The sequence below is a fragment of the Haliaeetus leucocephalus genome, unplaced genomic scaffold, assembly GCF_000737465.1.
Source record: "Haliaeetus leucocephalus isolate CR32 unplaced genomic scaffold, Haliaeetus_leucocephalus-4.0 Scaffold880, whole genome shotgun sequence".
NCBI classification, from domain to species: Eukaryota; Metazoa; Chordata; class Aves; order Accipitriformes; family Accipitridae; genus Haliaeetus; species Haliaeetus leucocephalus.
In genome coordinates, this window is record NW_010973316.1 from 4,793,354 (window position 1) to 4,811,324 (window position 17,971).

General features: G+C 44.9%; 1 protein-coding gene across 1 annotated transcript in view; it reads left to right on the forward strand.

Moving 5' to 3' along the window:
* VWC2L (von Willebrand factor C domain containing protein 2-like) overlaps nucleotides 1-17,971 on the forward strand; it is a 51,295-nt gene that overhangs the window by 15,515 nt on the left and 17,809 nt on the right. Inside the window, exon 2 of the mRNA XM_010583256.1 lies at nucleotides 3,572-3,701. Coding sequence (XP_010581558.1) covers nucleotides 3,572-3,701 — 130 coding nt within the window. The remainder of the gene's footprint in view (nucleotides 1-3,571; nucleotides 3,702-17,971) is intronic.

A 17,971-nucleotide genomic window follows, 5' to 3' on the forward strand; every position in this document is an offset into this window, starting at 1 on the left:
AGAAAGTCCTTTGTGCTCTGTGTCCCACTTCATCTGCTCTCAAAAGCTCTTGAAGGGTGGTTAGGTGTTGGCCACGTCTGCTTCCCACCAACTTGGCTTGACTTGGCCCCTACACTGACAACAACATCAAAGAATGTATTTCCTCACTAGTTCTGAGGGTTAGTGCTCTCAGCCCCACTGTAAGTGAAAATCAGGTAAAAAGAATTTCAGATGCTTTGCACCAGTTTTCCCAACTCAAAATGCTGTACTGATACCTTCTACAAAAGGACCCAGTTTGCTCTGCTGGTTTTAATGATAGGTCTGTTTCTTAAAACATACCTTGAACAGTAAGGGACCATGCAATTGTGTGGACTTGTATCCATGTTATGGCTGGGCACTGTGAACATCCTTTCCTTTTGGACAGTGGTGAGAAGAATGTTTCTGCACCAACATCTCTTGAAATCCTTTCTAACAAATCCTTCCCTATAGAGTCTTCTAAGAGATTATTCTGCCTTGGACAAGTGGAGTGAATAAATCATCTTCTGGCCCAAGCCTTTTATGATCCTTTAGTCTTAACACTTTTTCTAGAATATCAGTTTAAGGGACACCAATAAAGTGTTGGCACTGTCCATGTGGGAATGGCATAGCCTCTGATTTGTGTCCCCGCTCCTTCATACTTCAGAAACCCTCTGTATTTTTTCAACCTTGTTTTTCAGTAGGGATAAGAGTTTCTTTTGAGGCACTGGTGTTTGCTGGTGTTTGAACTTCAGTGACTACAAAAGTGTAAACCACCCCTCTTGTAGGGGGGATAAATCTTTAAATCCAGATTCTGGGACTTGCAAAGATTGACAGAGCTGCCTAGTGGATCCTGTGAAATGCTCCTAATCATAAGCAGTACTTGCACTGGGACAGACAGCAAGTGAAGCAGCAGCATGTGGGTGGGAACGTCACTGACCACAAAAGAGTAACTACTGTGATCTGGAGAAAAATAAGAGCAGATGAGGTAGATGGAAGAATAAGGGAAGAAAACTTTGGGACATCTTTCACTGGTTCCCTGTTCTTCACTGGTTCCCAGTTTGTCATTTTGCTGCCTGGTCTACATAATGCCTATGTAAATAAATAGAGGACTTTTTTGGCCGGTGTCCCATAGTTATTTCACAAAAAGGGTAGCTCCAGGGAAATTAATAGCAGGGATGCAGAGCATATAGACAACAGCAAAAAGACGCTCAATCAGAGTCCTTGGGCAAAGTCCTTTCTGAAAGGGCAGGGGTTTGCATATCAGATCCAAAAGCATATCCCATGGGAGAAAGTACCTAAACATTCATAAAATAAGTGGACAGGAATGCTGGAGTCACTGATGGAGGTGAGCATCTGGGTAAGAGCCACAGTAAGGGGCACTGGCAATTGACCAAAAGAGTCAGATAGAAGCAGATCCTAGAGGCAAGACCAAGTACCTTGAACTTAATAAGATGGGGAAGAGGAGGTAGCCAAGAAAAGTCTTGTCACTCATGTCAAAGCAGCCTTTTTATTTGCTGGCTGCTTGTTCCTTGTACCACCGAGGTGTGCTTTCCTTCTTTGTGTGCAGTTCTTCCCTCCTGAAAAGCTGCTTTCAGTGTCAAGCAACATCATGGTTTATTACAGTGTCATTTTCAGGCTGCACAAGCAAAAGATGTGTGTGTCGTGTCTCATTTACTCAGTTGCAAAGTTGTTCAGGGGCATCTTCTACTTGTGCTGATCATCTTTAAGCTGTTGATTGGGCTGCAGTCCTGGAAATGCATCACATGTTTCTTGGCATTGCAGCCACTGTAGTAGTGAAGATGGGGACAAGTCCTGAAGGATACATCAGTGAAAGCCTCCACAAATCACAAGATCTAGTTCTACTGCTCCATATAATTAGTGATTAAAATGAGTAAAAACAAAGCAGCAATTTTCTTATTGATCCCTCAGCAAATAGGTCTGTCTATTTTCTTCTGTATTGTTTCTTCTTATTAAATAGCCTTGAATAAGAAATGTCAGCCAAATGAATTTAGATTCCTGGTGCTTCAGACAGAAATCAAAGCAGGATTGAATGAGGAAAGATAATTAGAGAGAGGAATTCCACCTCCACAGACTTCTTCCCTTACTCAAGGAGTGCTGATTTTATCTAAATTGCCAAAGCCGTGAGCAAATGAGAGGTGATGGGAATTATAGACTGCAGATGCTGAGACAAAGCAAGGGAAGCTTTAATTAGTGCATTTTAAGGTAGAAATGAATTTCCTGGGAATAAATTATTTGACTCAAGACATATGGAGCTTCTTAGAGGTGAACTGAAAAGCTTTTTACCTGCCAGAACCAGGGCTCACAGGTTGTATGTGTCTTGTAGAAATGAGTGACGCATCACTGGAGTCTGAAACACATGGGGGTGAATCCTCCTTTCCTTTGCATCTCACTTTCTTTTTTAATATGGAGGAATTCCCATTGCTGCAGATTCCCACCAGTGCAACAGAAAGCAGATTTTTTTTCCGATACCCACATTTACTCATTGAAGTGTTAGTGATGGATCTACCATTGCTGAGGAATTGGCACTTAAGTATTGAACCTAGAGGTACTGAAAGGAAGTTATTTTTCCTTTTAAATTCTCCTCTTATTCTTTCTTAGCTCTGTTGTCATCCTTTCATCACACTTGCGCACACATAAGGACACTGGGAACCTTAAAACACTGACCTTTCTATTTTTCAACAGATTTCCACAGCTTTTCAAAGGGTGAGAGAGTGACAACTCTCTATTTGGAGGTAGATAGAGATTGCTGTTTGAATTGATGGAGCCAAAACGAAACCATTTAGCTGGGTGCTTTAATCCAGAACTCCCTGACTTCAGCAAAATTGTTCAAGCTCTGAATTATTTACATATTCTGTGTGAGGCAGTTGCTCACAAACCTTGTTGAAACAGGCAGGAGTGGGGCCAGGACCAGATCTAATGGTTATGTTATGGGAGTGCTTACAGACCCCTGATGCAGGTGCTGCACAAACAGGATAAAATGGTTTTGCCTCTCCAAGAACAACACTATTCTCCTCTGGTCTGAAAAGCAGGAATGAAAGCACATCGAGAGGCTGGTGGATGGACAGGCAACCCCAGCAGCACCTGTCTGACAGCTTGGGGTTTGCTGGAAGTGGTGCTCTACATGAGATATGAGTATGACCTGGAAAATCACCCTGTCCTTTCTTCCTGGGATGAACCACCACTCGTGATCTTCCAAAAACCCTGCTCTGCTTCCAGCCAAATGTGTAAGATAACAACAGATGGGTAGAGCAGAGGTATGACCTAGTGGCTTCAGGTTGGTCTTTTTGATGAAGGGACCTAAAGTCTCATGAAAGCTAAAAAACCCCACACCCTTTCTGAGAAAACAAGTATCATGCTTGTTGGTTTTTCTAATGTTCTGGTTGCCTGTTTCAGATGTTGCTATTTTGTCCTACAGGTTAATTTGTATTACCCATGATGAATGAATGCAGTCAAGAGGTATTGAACGCTGATGTGTTTATCTTATGGCAAGATAGAAATGTTGCAAACTTGTGAGCTGCGGGATGAAATGGGCTAATTTTAGATTTGTTCCTAGCCCTCGCCATGCGAATGGTGTCGCTGCGAGCCCAGCAATGAAGTTCACTGTGTTGTAGCAGACTGCGCAGTTCCTGAGTGTGTCAACCCAGTCTATGAACCAGAACAGTGTTGTCCTGTCTGCAAAAATGGTAAGAAAGTACTGTTTTGGCTTTAACAAAGAGATATAAAGGAAACATTTTATTAAAATATTGTTACTGATGCATCGTCAGGAGATTTGCTTCCATTGGCACAGTCCGGCACAGTTACTTCTCCTTGTGCATGGGCTTCAGTTATGAGGTGGCAACTGTGAAAATTAAGGCTGCCAATCCTGGCCTGTGTCTTCTCATCGAAGCTGATGGAATTGCTGACTTGAGTAAGGCTTTATAGGGTTGAGTCCTGGTATCAGTGATAATCGTTTCATGTCTTTGCTTTTTTCTCATAATTAGTTTAACATGAAATCAAGTATGTACAACAAGAGACAGTCTTTGTCCCTAAATTAAGAAACCAATGGTTATTACCTAAGACCTGGGGAAAACTCACCGAAATCAATGGCAAAACTTCCATTGGGGCCAGTAAGACACCTACCAAGCCTGTAATGTCATTAGTTGTATGCTGGAGTCTGTGTAGCGTTGGCCCTCATTGTCCTGCTGAAACGATTTAATGAATTACAGTCTGATTCAGCAATATTTCAAGAAGGGTTTGGGGATGACTGAAACTCTCTCTCTGGAAAATAAATCTGTTTCCAAGGTCTTCCTGGTCTTGTACGGCAGCCCATATGCACATATGTCTCTGGAAAAGCACCTTTCTCCTAACATAGATATGAAAACAGATTAAAAGGTGATCTAGCTTCACATAAACCTCTTCATGACTTTCTTAACATATAAGAAATGGCTACTTAGACTCATCGTCTTGTGTTTAGAATTCACAATCCATATATATTTCCTCTTTCATACATCACCACTGCTGGATAAGAGTAATGGATTGCTTTTGGATCTAAATGAAAATGTTTACAAAGAAATAACATTTTCAATACATTTTCTGCTCTTTAAGACAGAGAAAAAGCAAAAAGTTGGAAATGCAAAATATTTTTACTAAAGGAATTGGCAAAATTTAAATCCTGAGGTGTATATTAAACCATGATTTTTACTCAAAAATGTTTTGAAAGGTTTTTGTTTAGAGTTTTATGTTTCTGTTGAAAAGCAGAAAATGTTCATGGGAAATTCCATTGTTTTGTTGTTGTTGTTGATGATGAACTTCAGAGAAAAGGTATGTTAACCACCCCTAGCCACCACCTTTGCATATGGTCCACTGCGCTTGGGTGTGAGGTTTCCCATCACACTCAACAAAATTGATGTCTTGGGTTGATGACTGGGAGGGGTAACACTGGCCATCGCCGTGACAGGCACTGTAGCTCAGACTCATTTACACCTGAACAAACGCCGCTCATGTGTGTTTGGTCTCTATGTTCCCATAGCGTATAGGATAGCATGCGGAATCCCCCCATTTACAGTGGCAGCACTTGCTGATTCCTTCCCATCTGGTTCGCGTCACGTGAATCCAAACTGTGAGCATCGCTCAGTCTTCCCAGGACTGCAGACTCAAAGGTGGCTTCACACAGGTCCAGGAGCTGCTGGATTTCCCTACCAGCCCTTCACCACGATGACCATTTCCCCCAATAACCACACTCCGCCACTTTGGGGGTGGGTGGCTTTCTGTGTTGCAGTCCCCAACATCCCTAGTGACTGGGACTGGGCAGCATCTTTCTTCCAAAAACAGTCGGAGTGCCCAGACAGCCAGGAGGAAAGGGAAGGAAGCAGCTCTGACTGATGGGAGTGAGGACAGGAGGACAGAAGGAAAATCAACCACTCACTGAAGGGGCTCCAGGGCACAGTGTAGAACCCTCAGCTAGAAGCCAGGAGGCTTCCTCCATGGTTTTGCCAAATTTCTCCACTCCTCTCTTCACTCATCTGTTGGAGATACAGATATAAAGTTCTCTGAAACCTGTTTTAGGCAGGGAACTGTTTCTCACCATCCTCTTAAGAGCAGCCTGCATGCCTTGGGGATCCTGGTCTCTGGGGCCAGGGAGACTGGGGCATGCAGCACAGCTCTGAGCCAGTGGTGGATGAAGGGGAGAGACGGTGTAGTGGTGTGGCTGTTCCTTGGGATTGAGGAGCATATCTACATGGAGGGTACTGTGGAGGGGAGCTGAACCCCTCCTTCCATCCCAGCCTGGCTGTAGGGATGAGATACGAGACCCCCCCAGCTATCAGAGCTTTCTGCTCCTCCTGCTGCAGCTGGAGATGACTGGCTAATAGTTGGCCAATGCTTGTAGTTTTGGCTTTATCCTTGACAAATGAAATTATATAATTCACACAGCGATAGAAATTAGTAGGTGCCAAGATTATCACAGGGAATCTGATGAGCAAATTTTGTTACTGCTCTTGGACGTGGCTCCGAGTGTGGAAGGCACCCTTTGCCTCCCTCTTACATTTTGGGAGCTTCATGTGAAAGGGTAACAGACATTGCTGTGTCTCTTCCCCCTCTGAATCCCTCAGACACATCCTGATGAATGAGGATTGCAACACTTTAAGCTGTCTGTTCATCCTGAGACCATGATTTTATCTTTTGGCTCTCCACTGCAGCCAGTCAATTAAAGCTCAGTTTTACAAATGCATGAAGATAACACAAGCTGACAGACCCACTTAAATGACTGAACGCCCCCCCCTTTTTTTTTAATTTATTTGGTTTTTTTCCTTCCATCCAGAAGCTTTTGCTTTCTACCAAAGTGGTGAAGACAGTTACAGTGCCATGTTTCAGTGTGATGAAAAGATTTTAGCTTAGTCTCAGTCCCTGTGGTCATCATTTTAGACTGGCAAACAGAAGAGCTCAAGGGGTGCCGGTGTTGGGGGGGGGGGGGGGTGCGGGGAGTTAATCCCCAGAACAACACGTAGTGTAAATCCTCATTTCAAAAGCTACTCCTTAAAATTTTGGTAAGGAAAATCCTCATTTGAGGTTAAAACCCAGCCCTGCATCATTTGCTGCACTCTGCTAGCAGCATGGCTTGCCTGGTTGTTTAGCTGTTGCTGCCATTAACAGGAGAATAATTTCCTCTAGATACATTCAGATGGATTTTCATGCCTTTCTTAATTATGTCTTGCCAAGGGCAAAAGTGCTGTGAAGCAGTGAAGTTAATGCAAAAATCTGTTGATTCTAACATACCTGACCTGAAGATTCATAAAAAGCCAATATCAATTTCCCTCCCTCTACCATCATTTAAGAGCAGTCTGAACAAGTGGTGTTAGAGATTTATTTCTTATTGTCCAAAGAAATAGAATTGTTATCTCGTGTTCCGCTAAATGCTGTAGCTTGTGCAAAGCTGGCTCTGCTCGGCAAGGGATACCACATTATATGTGGAGCAGGCAGAGTTCACTGGGAGGCTAAAATTTGGGGGTGAGGGAGGGTGAGGATGTTTTCTCCTTCGTGTCCCATCGTCCAATTTGTCAGAGTGGATTTTAAGGGTGATGGCTCCAGGTGCTTTGCAGCATTTCTGTCGTGGAGATGAAAGGTCGCTGGATTTCACGTTTCCTGGTAGCGACAGACTGCAGAATTATGGCCCTGAGTTGTTATTTCTAGTCATTGTGACTTCTCCAGACAAAAGTGTGTCAGCTGTTGTTAACTCTCTCCTCCGCGGGATCTAAAACTTGCCTATCACTGTTAAAATCAAGCTCATGGCTGCTACCATCTGTGCTATCCTTCCTACTTCCCAGGTTCTCCTGCAGTTCAACGAGAACATCCATCCACTCTGCTTACACCGAAGCCTTTCCGAGCAAAAATCCCCCACGAGGTCCCATCCTCCTGTGCCTAGGACTGTAGACATGCCTGTCTGGTGTTACTCTTGCCTCCTCTGGCTCTTCTCACCTGACCATCAACTTTTCATTTCCAAACCTCTGCTTGTCCCTCCCCATAAGTCCATCCACTGCTGCAGGTTGAGCCTCGTTACTGGTGGGACGTGTGGTTTTTAAAGCCCTTCCTTATGCATTGCTGCAAGGTCGCTCTTTACATTTCCTTCAACCCTTTGGATGTAGTCTGGCGAGGATGCAGGGACCAGGGGGGATATCCACTGCATCGTCACCTACGTCTCTTAATCTGGTTTAATCTGTGATCCAGATTAAATGGATTCCTCTTCTTTGCCAACTCCAAACAACTCTCACCTACTGCTGTGCACAAAGGAAATTCATTGCATTTTTGCCTTGCCCAGTGCTGTTTGTTCTAGGCCAAAATCACCCACTCCCAGCATGCCCTTTCTGGGGAGGGTGAGCAGATGTGCTCCGGCGGGGAGCCCCCAGGTGGCCTCGGAGGTCCTTCCTCCAGTGCCATGCTGCATTAGTGACACACCGATCTTTGCCCACTGCTCTAAGGGGGCTCAGCTTCACACCATTTGTGCATCCGTCCCCTGTTTGCTGCCCTGTGGAAGAAAAACCAGATGCAATTTCAAATTACCAGCCTTGCAGCTACTCGGGGAAAAGCTGGAGGTGAGTGGAGGCAAGGAAAGGGCAGCGCAGCGTTCCCGGCGACCCGTGTTTTCCTGATTTTACAAAGTGCTCCTTCAGCATTGTATCCAAAAATAATCTCAACATTAGCAAAAAATCATCATCATGGGGGATTTTATGGCACAGCTGTGTCAGGGAAATTAATTTAAAAATTCCAATAAATGCCACAATAGAATTGTTAACTTCTTCTCCTCTCTAAAGTGTGAAATTCTTTTCAGAGCATTTCAAAGGCGCCTTCACCCATTTTCACATACATTAATGCAATTGCTAAAATAGACTTTGCCTTGGCACTTTCATTTTCTTGAGGGATGAACAGAATAAACATTATAAATTTCTGTTTTGGGGTCTGGTTTTGCTTTTAATTTAATTTTTGTTGCCACCAATCCTCAACAAAAGAATTTGTTACCCAACAAGACAGATAAAAGCTAACATGTCCACAATGAAATACTTCCTGGCAAGTGTGCTTACTCACGTTAGCGTGGGCTTCTGGAGACATTCGTGATGAAATACTGGGCAGCAGGAAGACGTTTTGTAGATAATCTGTCACTGAGTCTTTAATTAAAGTTTTAAATTATCACAGTTGATACAGATTCCAAAGTAAAAAGTCTGATCCTGCCCTCCACACACAAGTAAAAGATCCCTTTGACCTTCAACAGATTTTGCCTCGGTAAAATAGCTTGTATTCAGGCAAAGCTCTTATGGGTATTTATTGTAATATGCTATAAATATTAATAATTCCATACAAATGTCTTCATCTTTGAGGGCATGAGCACAAAAGCGAGTAAATAATAATTTATTTCCATGCATATAAAGCTGCATTTCTCTCTTAATTTACTGAGAATATAAACTTGCTGCTCATTATTTCTCTGTTTGAGTTAACTTGAAATAAGCATTCTGCAGCCCAGCCTGTTCCTTCCGTAACATGGTGTGTTTTGCCTGGAAACCCCCCAGTGATTTTCCCAGCTCATCAAAGCCGAGGGCAACCTTTCCTTTAGCAAACAAATATGCGTTACATGTGTTCCTAAGTGAATTTTGCACACCACTGTGTAGAACAGCACCCAGGGGCTGACCTGCAAGGCTGCCTTTTCCTAGCAAGCAGTATGTAGAAATGCCTTTTTTCTAAGCGGGAGATTTTTGGAAGTCCCCAAGGGCCGAAGGGGTATCCCTTTGGAAAAGCTCCGCTGTGGACAGCTGGGGGAGTTGGTGCTGGGACATGGGCAGGCAGCCCCCAGGCCAGGCTGTTCCCGTCCTGCCCAGCCACGTGCTGGGTGAAAATTGGTTCAGGAACTTCATTTACATTCATAAATTAGGCAGGATTAATCCTGATTACCACTTGGGTGGGTAGACCTCCCAGGAAAATCTAGATGCCACAGGACGAGGTGTTGGTGATGCAGTCAGTGAACAGGACTCTTTCTGAATCAGAGAGGCAACCAAATCAATGCCCAGGTATTGTCTTAGGGGTGCAATGTGATGTGTTTATTTTGCAAAACCCTTTGGGATTTGGGGGACAAAAGGCTCCATATAAATGTAAATTATTTATTGTATTTTAGGTGAAGGTAATGGATTAACAATGCAAGTTGTTAACCAATATTGGAAAAAAGAACTTTCCCATGTGGTCTCTATTGTTCCAAATTATCAGCTATCTTGAAAAGTGCCGAGATTTTAATATCAAATAATCCAGTGCCTGGATATTAAGTTACCTGTGCTTTATTGCATAAATATAGCTTGTTATTTATCTGCAAGATGTGGATCACTGAATCTCCAGGTCATTGTTTTGGAAAGCATCTGCTTCTAACATGATCAGTGACAAAAAAAAGCAATGAAGTGTGGAAAAAAATTACTAAAAGTTTGAGGAAAAAAGGAAGGTTTTGGGGAGAGGATATTTTGTCTGCCATTTGATTATATACAACTGTTGCAGGATAAAGATGACACAGAAAATGTGGCAAGAGGATGAGAGAAGACTTCATATTCATTTACTTTATGGAAAACAGTGGTTTGGAGCCATGGGGAGATTCCTTTAGAAAAAAAACAACTAAATAAAATTCCTCTTCTAATTTATTTCAGGAATTCCTGAAATGGCCAGATTTTAAGATTGCAGTTAAAACCCCTTCAGTCAAAGTCTATGCAATGTGCTGATTGATTGTGCAGATGCAAGTTGAATGTGACCAGCCAAGAAGAAGATGTATTCCCCCACACCGGACTTTGCTGGACTCCACGATCCTCTTCATTGGTCCCGGAGACCGAAGCCAGTGGCGTAGCGTAGCCGCATCACCCTTCTTCGTTCTTGGTGGATGAAGTATTCATGGCAACCAGCCAGCTTTTTGGGTACTCAGTTGACCCCACCACCACCCCCCCATCCAGATGTCAGGCTGAGGGGTCACGGGAAGGACCTGCTCCTCTTCGGGCAGTACGTGCCCAGTGCGTGGGCGCTGGCGGTTGTTTCACAGCTGACGCCTTAGTGCTCCTGTGCTGATGCAGCGATGCCACCCCAAATCATGAATTGGCTTCCATTTTTGCAGAGCCTGTAGAAGCCACCTTAACATTGTGATGACAGAGCCCAGTGCACCGAGGCTTCTCGGCCAGCTATGAAAATCAATAGTTTTGGAAGGTTGAGACTGCAAAGGATGCAGTTTTGATTGTTTGTCAGCTAATGTTCTTTGTGTTTACCAACAGGAATGTAAACTGTGGTGCCCTATTAGCTCGACTAAAGGAGTGATTTGGTTACCAACAGAGGCAAAAAAAGGATTGATTTAAAAGCTGGTAGAAGATCAAGACTGAAAACAAGGCAGTATATTTGGGCCAGGCAGTCACCGACCTGACAAAATAGTTCAGTACTTGCTTTACTGTTCCTTGAGAAAAGAAGTCATTTCACTGAAATTTATTTTCAGTGGAGCTCGTTCACCTCCATCACTTCGGGCCAAGTGGTTAAAGGCATGTAGATGCTGAACTTGCTGATGAGAGTTAGGTACGTAAGCATCTGTCAAGAGCTAACCCCTCCATTGCTTTTGGAAATCTCACACAGTTGGATTACCCAGATGCTTAAAAGCCCTGCTGACTCCAGACTATGACCTGCTCATTGTGGACACAGCTGTTGGAAGAGTCATCTAATAACAGTGAAAAGCTTTGGAAAGGTATATAGAGGTTAAACCTTCAAAAATTAGCCATCCTGGTGCTGGATAGCATCAAGGAGGGCTGAGCTGAATCTGCCACCTCCTGAAGTTTGGAAGGAGAGACTAAAAGAGGCAAGGGAGAGGAAAAGCCTTTAGAGAACAAAAAAGACACAAAGTGAACAGTGCTTAATGTGATTAACTCTATCACACAGCTCAGTGCTCACACAAAGTGGTAGCTGCTGGACTGTGTAGCGTCAGAGTGACAGGGACGCTGCCAGGAAAAGCTCAATTCAAAGAGTGCTGCGGTAGGGAGCCAGCGGGACAGCAGCTCCTTTTGACCTGACTACATGCTCACAGGTCAGCTAATGCTTCCTGAGCATTTGCAGTCTCTTCCTCTGTCCAGGAAGCAAGAAAAGGATAATTCACATATTAAACAAGGCAGGAGAAGACTCCGCCAGACAGCCGAAAGCCAGGCAGGAGCTGAAAGCCGTTATCCTGAATTTGTACCCCAGGTCCTAACCATGTTTCCATGCTTCCACCCCAGCAGAGTTCAAAATTAATGTCTACAGGCACCCTAAAGAGAAGAGTCGGGGAGGATTATGAGAAACCATTTGTTGGATGGGACTTGCTCCAAAGCTCTCATTAAGCGGACACAGCTCGCAGAGATGTAGGAAACATGTTACATGGTCTGCATTGCTCTTTAAACTCAGAAATATTTATGAAGAAGCATCTGCTCATCGCTGATTGTTTCCCCTTGGGAGAATGTTGCTGAAATTTGTGTGCACAAGCCTATGGCAGTGGTAGTTCAAGATCCACTATCATCATGATAGTATATTGTAGAGGAGGGAGTGGGATTGGGTTTTTTGGGGGGAAAAAGTTCCTAGATTCAGGTTGGGAAACCAGGTTTCTTTTGCAGAACACAAGCAGCCCGGGCAGTACTGAAATTAAAGCAGGTGTGGTGTTGCTATTCCCCACCTGATCAGATTCTTGGTGTAACTTAGAAGACCAAAAGTGACATTATTATCCAATTACATTGCTGTAAACCATTTTGCAGTGAGAAGCCTAAAGCCAAATCCTGAGTCTGTGTCACTTGGTGTAATGCCGGCAGCGTTGTTTTATTCTGATCTACTCCAGCTGAGGATCTGACCTGCAAGAGCTAATAGTCTCTGTGTGACTCATAGGCAAATTGCAGGAGACTGGGGTGTTTTGCATGGTCAGGCTTTCTAAAAGGATTAGATATGGGTTTGCTTTTGCTGCTCTAGAAGGTTGGGATTATTGAGCATATCTGTATGAGAAGAGTGGCAGACACTGTCTTCATGTATTTCTAATTTAATGAATGTTTAATGCTTCTTTTATTGGAGCCTACATATATGTAGAGTAGAGGACTTTAACAAGGGGTTGACTTATGTCAAATAATTGATGTTTGAGCTGCTCCTTTTACATGAAATGCAGACTTTACAGAGCAAAGAAACTGTAATGAAAATATGAATTAAAGATTAGAGCTAAGCAAGTCTGAGAAAACACAGAATTAAAAAAGGCACTTAGAAGTTTTCTCCTCCTGCTTCCTTTCCTTCCCTCCACCTTTTCTATGTCTCCATCCTCTCTGCTCCTTTGGTAGAGTCCTGCATTTCAGCCACAGCCTTCTGTCTCTTCTACATCTATGCACCTCTGTGAAAGAAATCAGTGCAGTAATCTCATTCTGGGTACTACTGTATGTTTGCACATCAGCCTAACCTGTGACGCTTGCCAACTCACCAGTGATTTCAACTGGAGAGGCTAAAAAAGTATTTTTATGGTGCATTTTTCTTCATCTCTATCCCTGATTTGCTAATGGAGTGCATCTCCTGGGCAGAATGAAAATAAGTGCAAGTTTGGCAGAACCGTTTGCCAGAGAGACCCACAGTTTGTTACAGCATGTGAGGGTGAGGGTGAAAGAACGTTATTTATATGTGGCAGCGATACTGCTGTGTGACGGTGGTCGAGCTGTGCTGCCTGGAGGAGGTTCCTGTAGGACAGGCTTGAGGCTGGTACAGTGCCAAGAATGCCGTCAGATATTGCCGGTCCCTGTTGCCCAGAGATGCTCTTCTGCCCATGAACATCAGCATCCATTTCCTTCCACCCCCTTGGCCCACCCCTCTCCCTCTTGGTTAGCTGTCTTCATGCTCTGGCTTTCCAAGGATGCTTTCAGCTCTCAGTGCAGGTCTATGAGCTCAAACACCAGGGCATCAATCCTGCTGCCTGAGGCTTTTCTCGCCTCAATTCCTGCAGCACGTGCTGCAAAGGGCTTGGCTGGTTGGGGATAATTTCTTGCTTTCTGTGTTTGTGTTTAGAAGAACCTTCTGCAGTGTTGATCTGAATTCATACCTAAGACTGAAGAGCTTAGGCTTGGTCATCAGCAAATAAAAGCCCAGTGGAAAAGAGGCGAGGATGTGGTTTTCTTTGCTTTGACTGGTTGTGTTGGTGTGGTTCAGTTCCTCACACCTCTGGCCATATTGGTACAGCTGAATAAAGGAGGGCTGGGCAGACCACAATGGGACCCTGATTGTCAGCACTTTGTAAGGGGTGGCACATGCAAGTCGCAGCAGTCAGCCAGTGCTGTTTTAGCAGGCTTTGTATGCTCCACCATCCAGCCGTGTCTTCACCCCAACCCCAAGGCATGTATGGCACCCTTGGTGCTAAGGGACCATCACCCAGCTGGGCTGCAGGGCCGCCCTCCTGCTTGCTCAAGTAGTCCAAAGAAATGCACACACAATAATTACGTCTTAGGGTGAAGAGGGCACCTCCTGGGGTCTGGAGGAGGTCCAAGGAGAAGTGCCAGGTAGTGAGGATGTGGCCAGTCTTTGCCACATGGCATTAGAGCCAGAGGAGAGTCTCGTGCCCTGTTTTGTTTAGCAGTATAGATAAGTATAAACTCTGAGTCTCTCCACAAGAAAAGCTGCCACTGCACTCTTATCCCTTATCATTTTTGTCTCCAGAAGCACTAAGCCACCTGGAGACTTCATGTGTAGAGACTTGAGGTGCAGATCTTACACCTGAAATAGGGACTGGGGAGGAGAGGAGGCAGGGAGGAGGGCAGTGATGCACCCCAGGTGATACAGTAGGTCATTAGCAAAGACAGTGACAGCCCCACGGTCCTCCTAACTTCTGTCTGTGTCCTGAGGACATACTGCTTTTCTGCTGGACTGAAGGAACCCATCCTTTGGGGTGTAGGTATTAGGTGGGTCTCATTGCTAAAGATGGTCACTCTTAGCAACCCTATGTAGGTGTGCCTGTATTCCTTATCATTTCTTTTTGTACACAAGTTCTTGAAACTTAAAGCCATAAAAATCAGAATTTGCTTATGGTAGAAACTCAAAAAATCAAGGTAAAACTCCTTCAAAACAGTATGGAAAAAAACCACAGACTGGCAGTCCTACCTAACAGAGTTTGAAATCTGCCCTGTCTGTGATGCAGTCAGGATGTGTGTGATCTAATTGTATGTATGATTCAACCTTATTACTGCACAAAAGATGTCAACTGCAGGTTAGATGTCATCTCCTAGGAAGGTGGAAGGGCAGTCAAAACTCCCCTTAGGTATCCCCGAGCTGCTACAGCCTCATCACACGTATTCTGCACCATGTGAGCAATGTATTTCTTGCGCATGGAGGCTCCCCAGGTTCATTCTTTTCAGGTAAGCTCTAGGACGTGCGTATTCCACTCGTATCTGTTTCTGAAATCATAATTGCCACAAGGAATTCAGTAAGTAGTTTTAAGAAAAAAAAACTTAGATATGGAACAGTCCCACAACTGATGGAAACTGGTATAACTCATTTTATGTCAACTAAGCCCCATTTTTGTCCCAGTTAAAAATTTTTTGTGCCAGGTAGTGCTGGTAGGGGAGCTCATGTTTGTTAGAATAAATGGAGCAGGAGCCAATGTGCCAAAAAGAAAAGTACTGAAGCCCTGTACAGGGATCTGTTGAGAGAAATGGGTCTGTGTGAAGATGAGCACATGAAGTTCTCTACAACCTTTCAAAGCTTGGACTTTTTTCACTGCAGCCGGTTGAGAGGAGTATTTGAAGAAAATGGGAATATGTTGGTCAGAAAATGCTGACTCACTGAAACGTCCCTGGGAAAAAGGCCAATTATAGCAAACTCGCTGTTTGTACATATAAAACCTTGAAATAATCAGATGCCCCATTTTAGTGCTTCCAAAATGAACTGACACAAATCTGGGAGGGTGGAGGGGGTGACATGGTTTTGGATGTAGATCTTTATTTTATAATTTGGAACATTTCAAATAGGGAAGACAGAAATGAAGGGGCTTTTTGCCCGATTAATTGTTTCAGACAACCTGCTCTGATTTTTATTAAAACCGAAAGTGTTTGCGCCTTTGACTTTTCCTCCCCATTTGAGTGGGAGAGGAATAGCAGAAATAGCTCCGACTGCGATGGGAAATGTCCTTCCTGCTCAGCTCTCAGCCTCGCCTGGGTAAGTAGTCAGGTCCACGATGGGATTAAAATACTCCTCTGGGGTTAGATGCCTTTGGGGGTCCCACCATCCACGCTTGGCTGGAGAGGGCTGCTGGCCCAGCGCTTCTCGGGAAACCCTCCACACCTTGCAGGATCAGTCCCGCAGGCTTTGCTGTTTGCAAAATAGCACCTTGAATTGCACATAGTCATCTGATTGAAATGCACAGGAAATGTCAGGAGGTGCGGGTGGAAGAGTCCTCGTTCGATACTGCTTCAGTACTCCTGAGTCTCATTAGCTCAGGTCAGTGCATTTGCCTGGTTTCTGGCTCGTGAACCAAAATACCAGCGTGCTTTCGTGCTGTCCCCTCTCAGCTCTCACCGCATATAGAAGGGACTACAGAAACCAGGGAGTAAATAATCCCCCCATCAGCTCCTCGGGCTGTGTCTGAGGAGAGGCTGGGGAACGCACTGCAGCCAACATGCAGCGTTTCGGTGCTGAGCCAGCTCAGTTTGCAAGTCAAAGGCTCTGATTTCATGAGGGCCAAGGCAACGCTGGGTGTTCCATCCAGAAAAGCCTTATTCTCTGATCTCTGACTCATCGCAGCCACCGCTGACGTCCAAGGGACTCCTTCTGCATGAGGATTATTCATCTGAACCAGGTCCACAGCAGCATCCGATGTGTCATCCCTTATCTCCCAGCAAGCAGAGGCCCGCAGTCGCGTGGGCAGTGTGGGTGCCGGCCCCTTCCCAATGGCACAGCAGTCACAGACATGCCTGCTGTGTTACAGATCAGGGCAGTGGCTGCCAGCTATTGATGAATGAATTTAGCTTGCTTTTGTTTGACACGCTTCAGTTGATGTGTGTGAGGCTCTGGTACCCTTGCTGTGCTACAAGGAAAGCGGTGAGACAGAATTTTTGGTTACTTTTCAAGCTGTGTCAAACAAAAAAAAAATGTATTATTACAGGAAATGTCAGACAATAATTATTAAGGACTTGGAAAACTGCGATTAAAAATGGAAACATGTCCACAGTAGTAACAATCAGATATATTTGCTATGTTTTGCACAGAAACCACGTTTTTTCTTGGCTACATTTGTGCCCCCCCTAGAGAGCAAGTACACTGATCCAGTTCCTGAGGCTGGTGTAAATTGGCCTGGCTGCCTTGCTCCCAGAGAAACACCCATGCTTTTTCAGTAGCTGAGGATTTGCCCCCCCATCTCTCATTTGTCCTAACAGCTCGACAACAAAGTTGCTAGAAGCAAAAATAGCCAGGGCCAGTTCCTGCGCCAATATAAGCCGGCCTCACGCCTCCAAATTGAGGGGTGCTGCTGCCATTGCCCCTGTGAGACAGCGATGCCCCTTGGGATGAACAGTGAGTCCGAATGGTGAAGTTACAGCTGGCCGTCCTCCCAGGGTGCATTTATCTGTGAATGGAGCTTGCTCATGTGGGCTAGGATGGTCTGTACAGCACCCCCTCCCCGCTACATTGCTGCTCTGCGTTCTTTGGTTTGCTGCCATTTTTTGCCAAAAAGATCTTGCCAAAATCTGAGTTAGGGACTGAGAAACGCAGAGGGGCTGTGCTTGGTTCAGCTTTCCCACTGCTTGGTGTGAACTTCCCAGAGCTCCTTCTTGAACAGTTTCATCCATACTTGAGGGACTTCCCTGCCCAAATGGCCCCTTGGGTTTCCCAAGTGGGTCAACCTGTGAAATAAAGGTGATTACTTTTCTTGACAGATTTAGCCTAAGTTGTATCTGTGGATCTAAAGGCTCAAGGAGTGGTGATGGAAGGGGAATGGCCTTGAAGGAAGGAATTGTAAGGCCCCAGCAACAAAACCAGGACTTCCCTTACTCCTCTGTTGCATGCAGTAGTGTTTTTTGCGGTTTGCATTGCCCCTTCTTCCCTGCTTGTTTTCTCCATCTCAGGGAAGCGCTGCTTGCGCTTTCCCTCCTTGGGTTCACATGTGAGCAAGCAAGAAGCTCCTCTCCTAATCACGGGTTAAACAAAGCGCCTTGGCCATCCCATAGCCAGAGACGAGATTAGAGGAGACCACCAGCTAATTGGGAGCAGTGGCAGTGATGCCGTTTGGCAGGTTCACATGGGATGCTGACAGGGACCAGCAGATATTGGCCAGGACAGTCTGTGCCCACCAAACAGGCTGGGCTCTCCCTGCCTTGTGGATGCACTGGGGTTTCAAAGCAGCGTGTGAAAGCTTTTCCTTCTTGGAATAGGATTTGCCAGATGTGAAGGTGATGCTCAAGGTGCATCAAGGAAATTGGTGCATTTTGTCCTCCTGACTGAGGATTGGGCT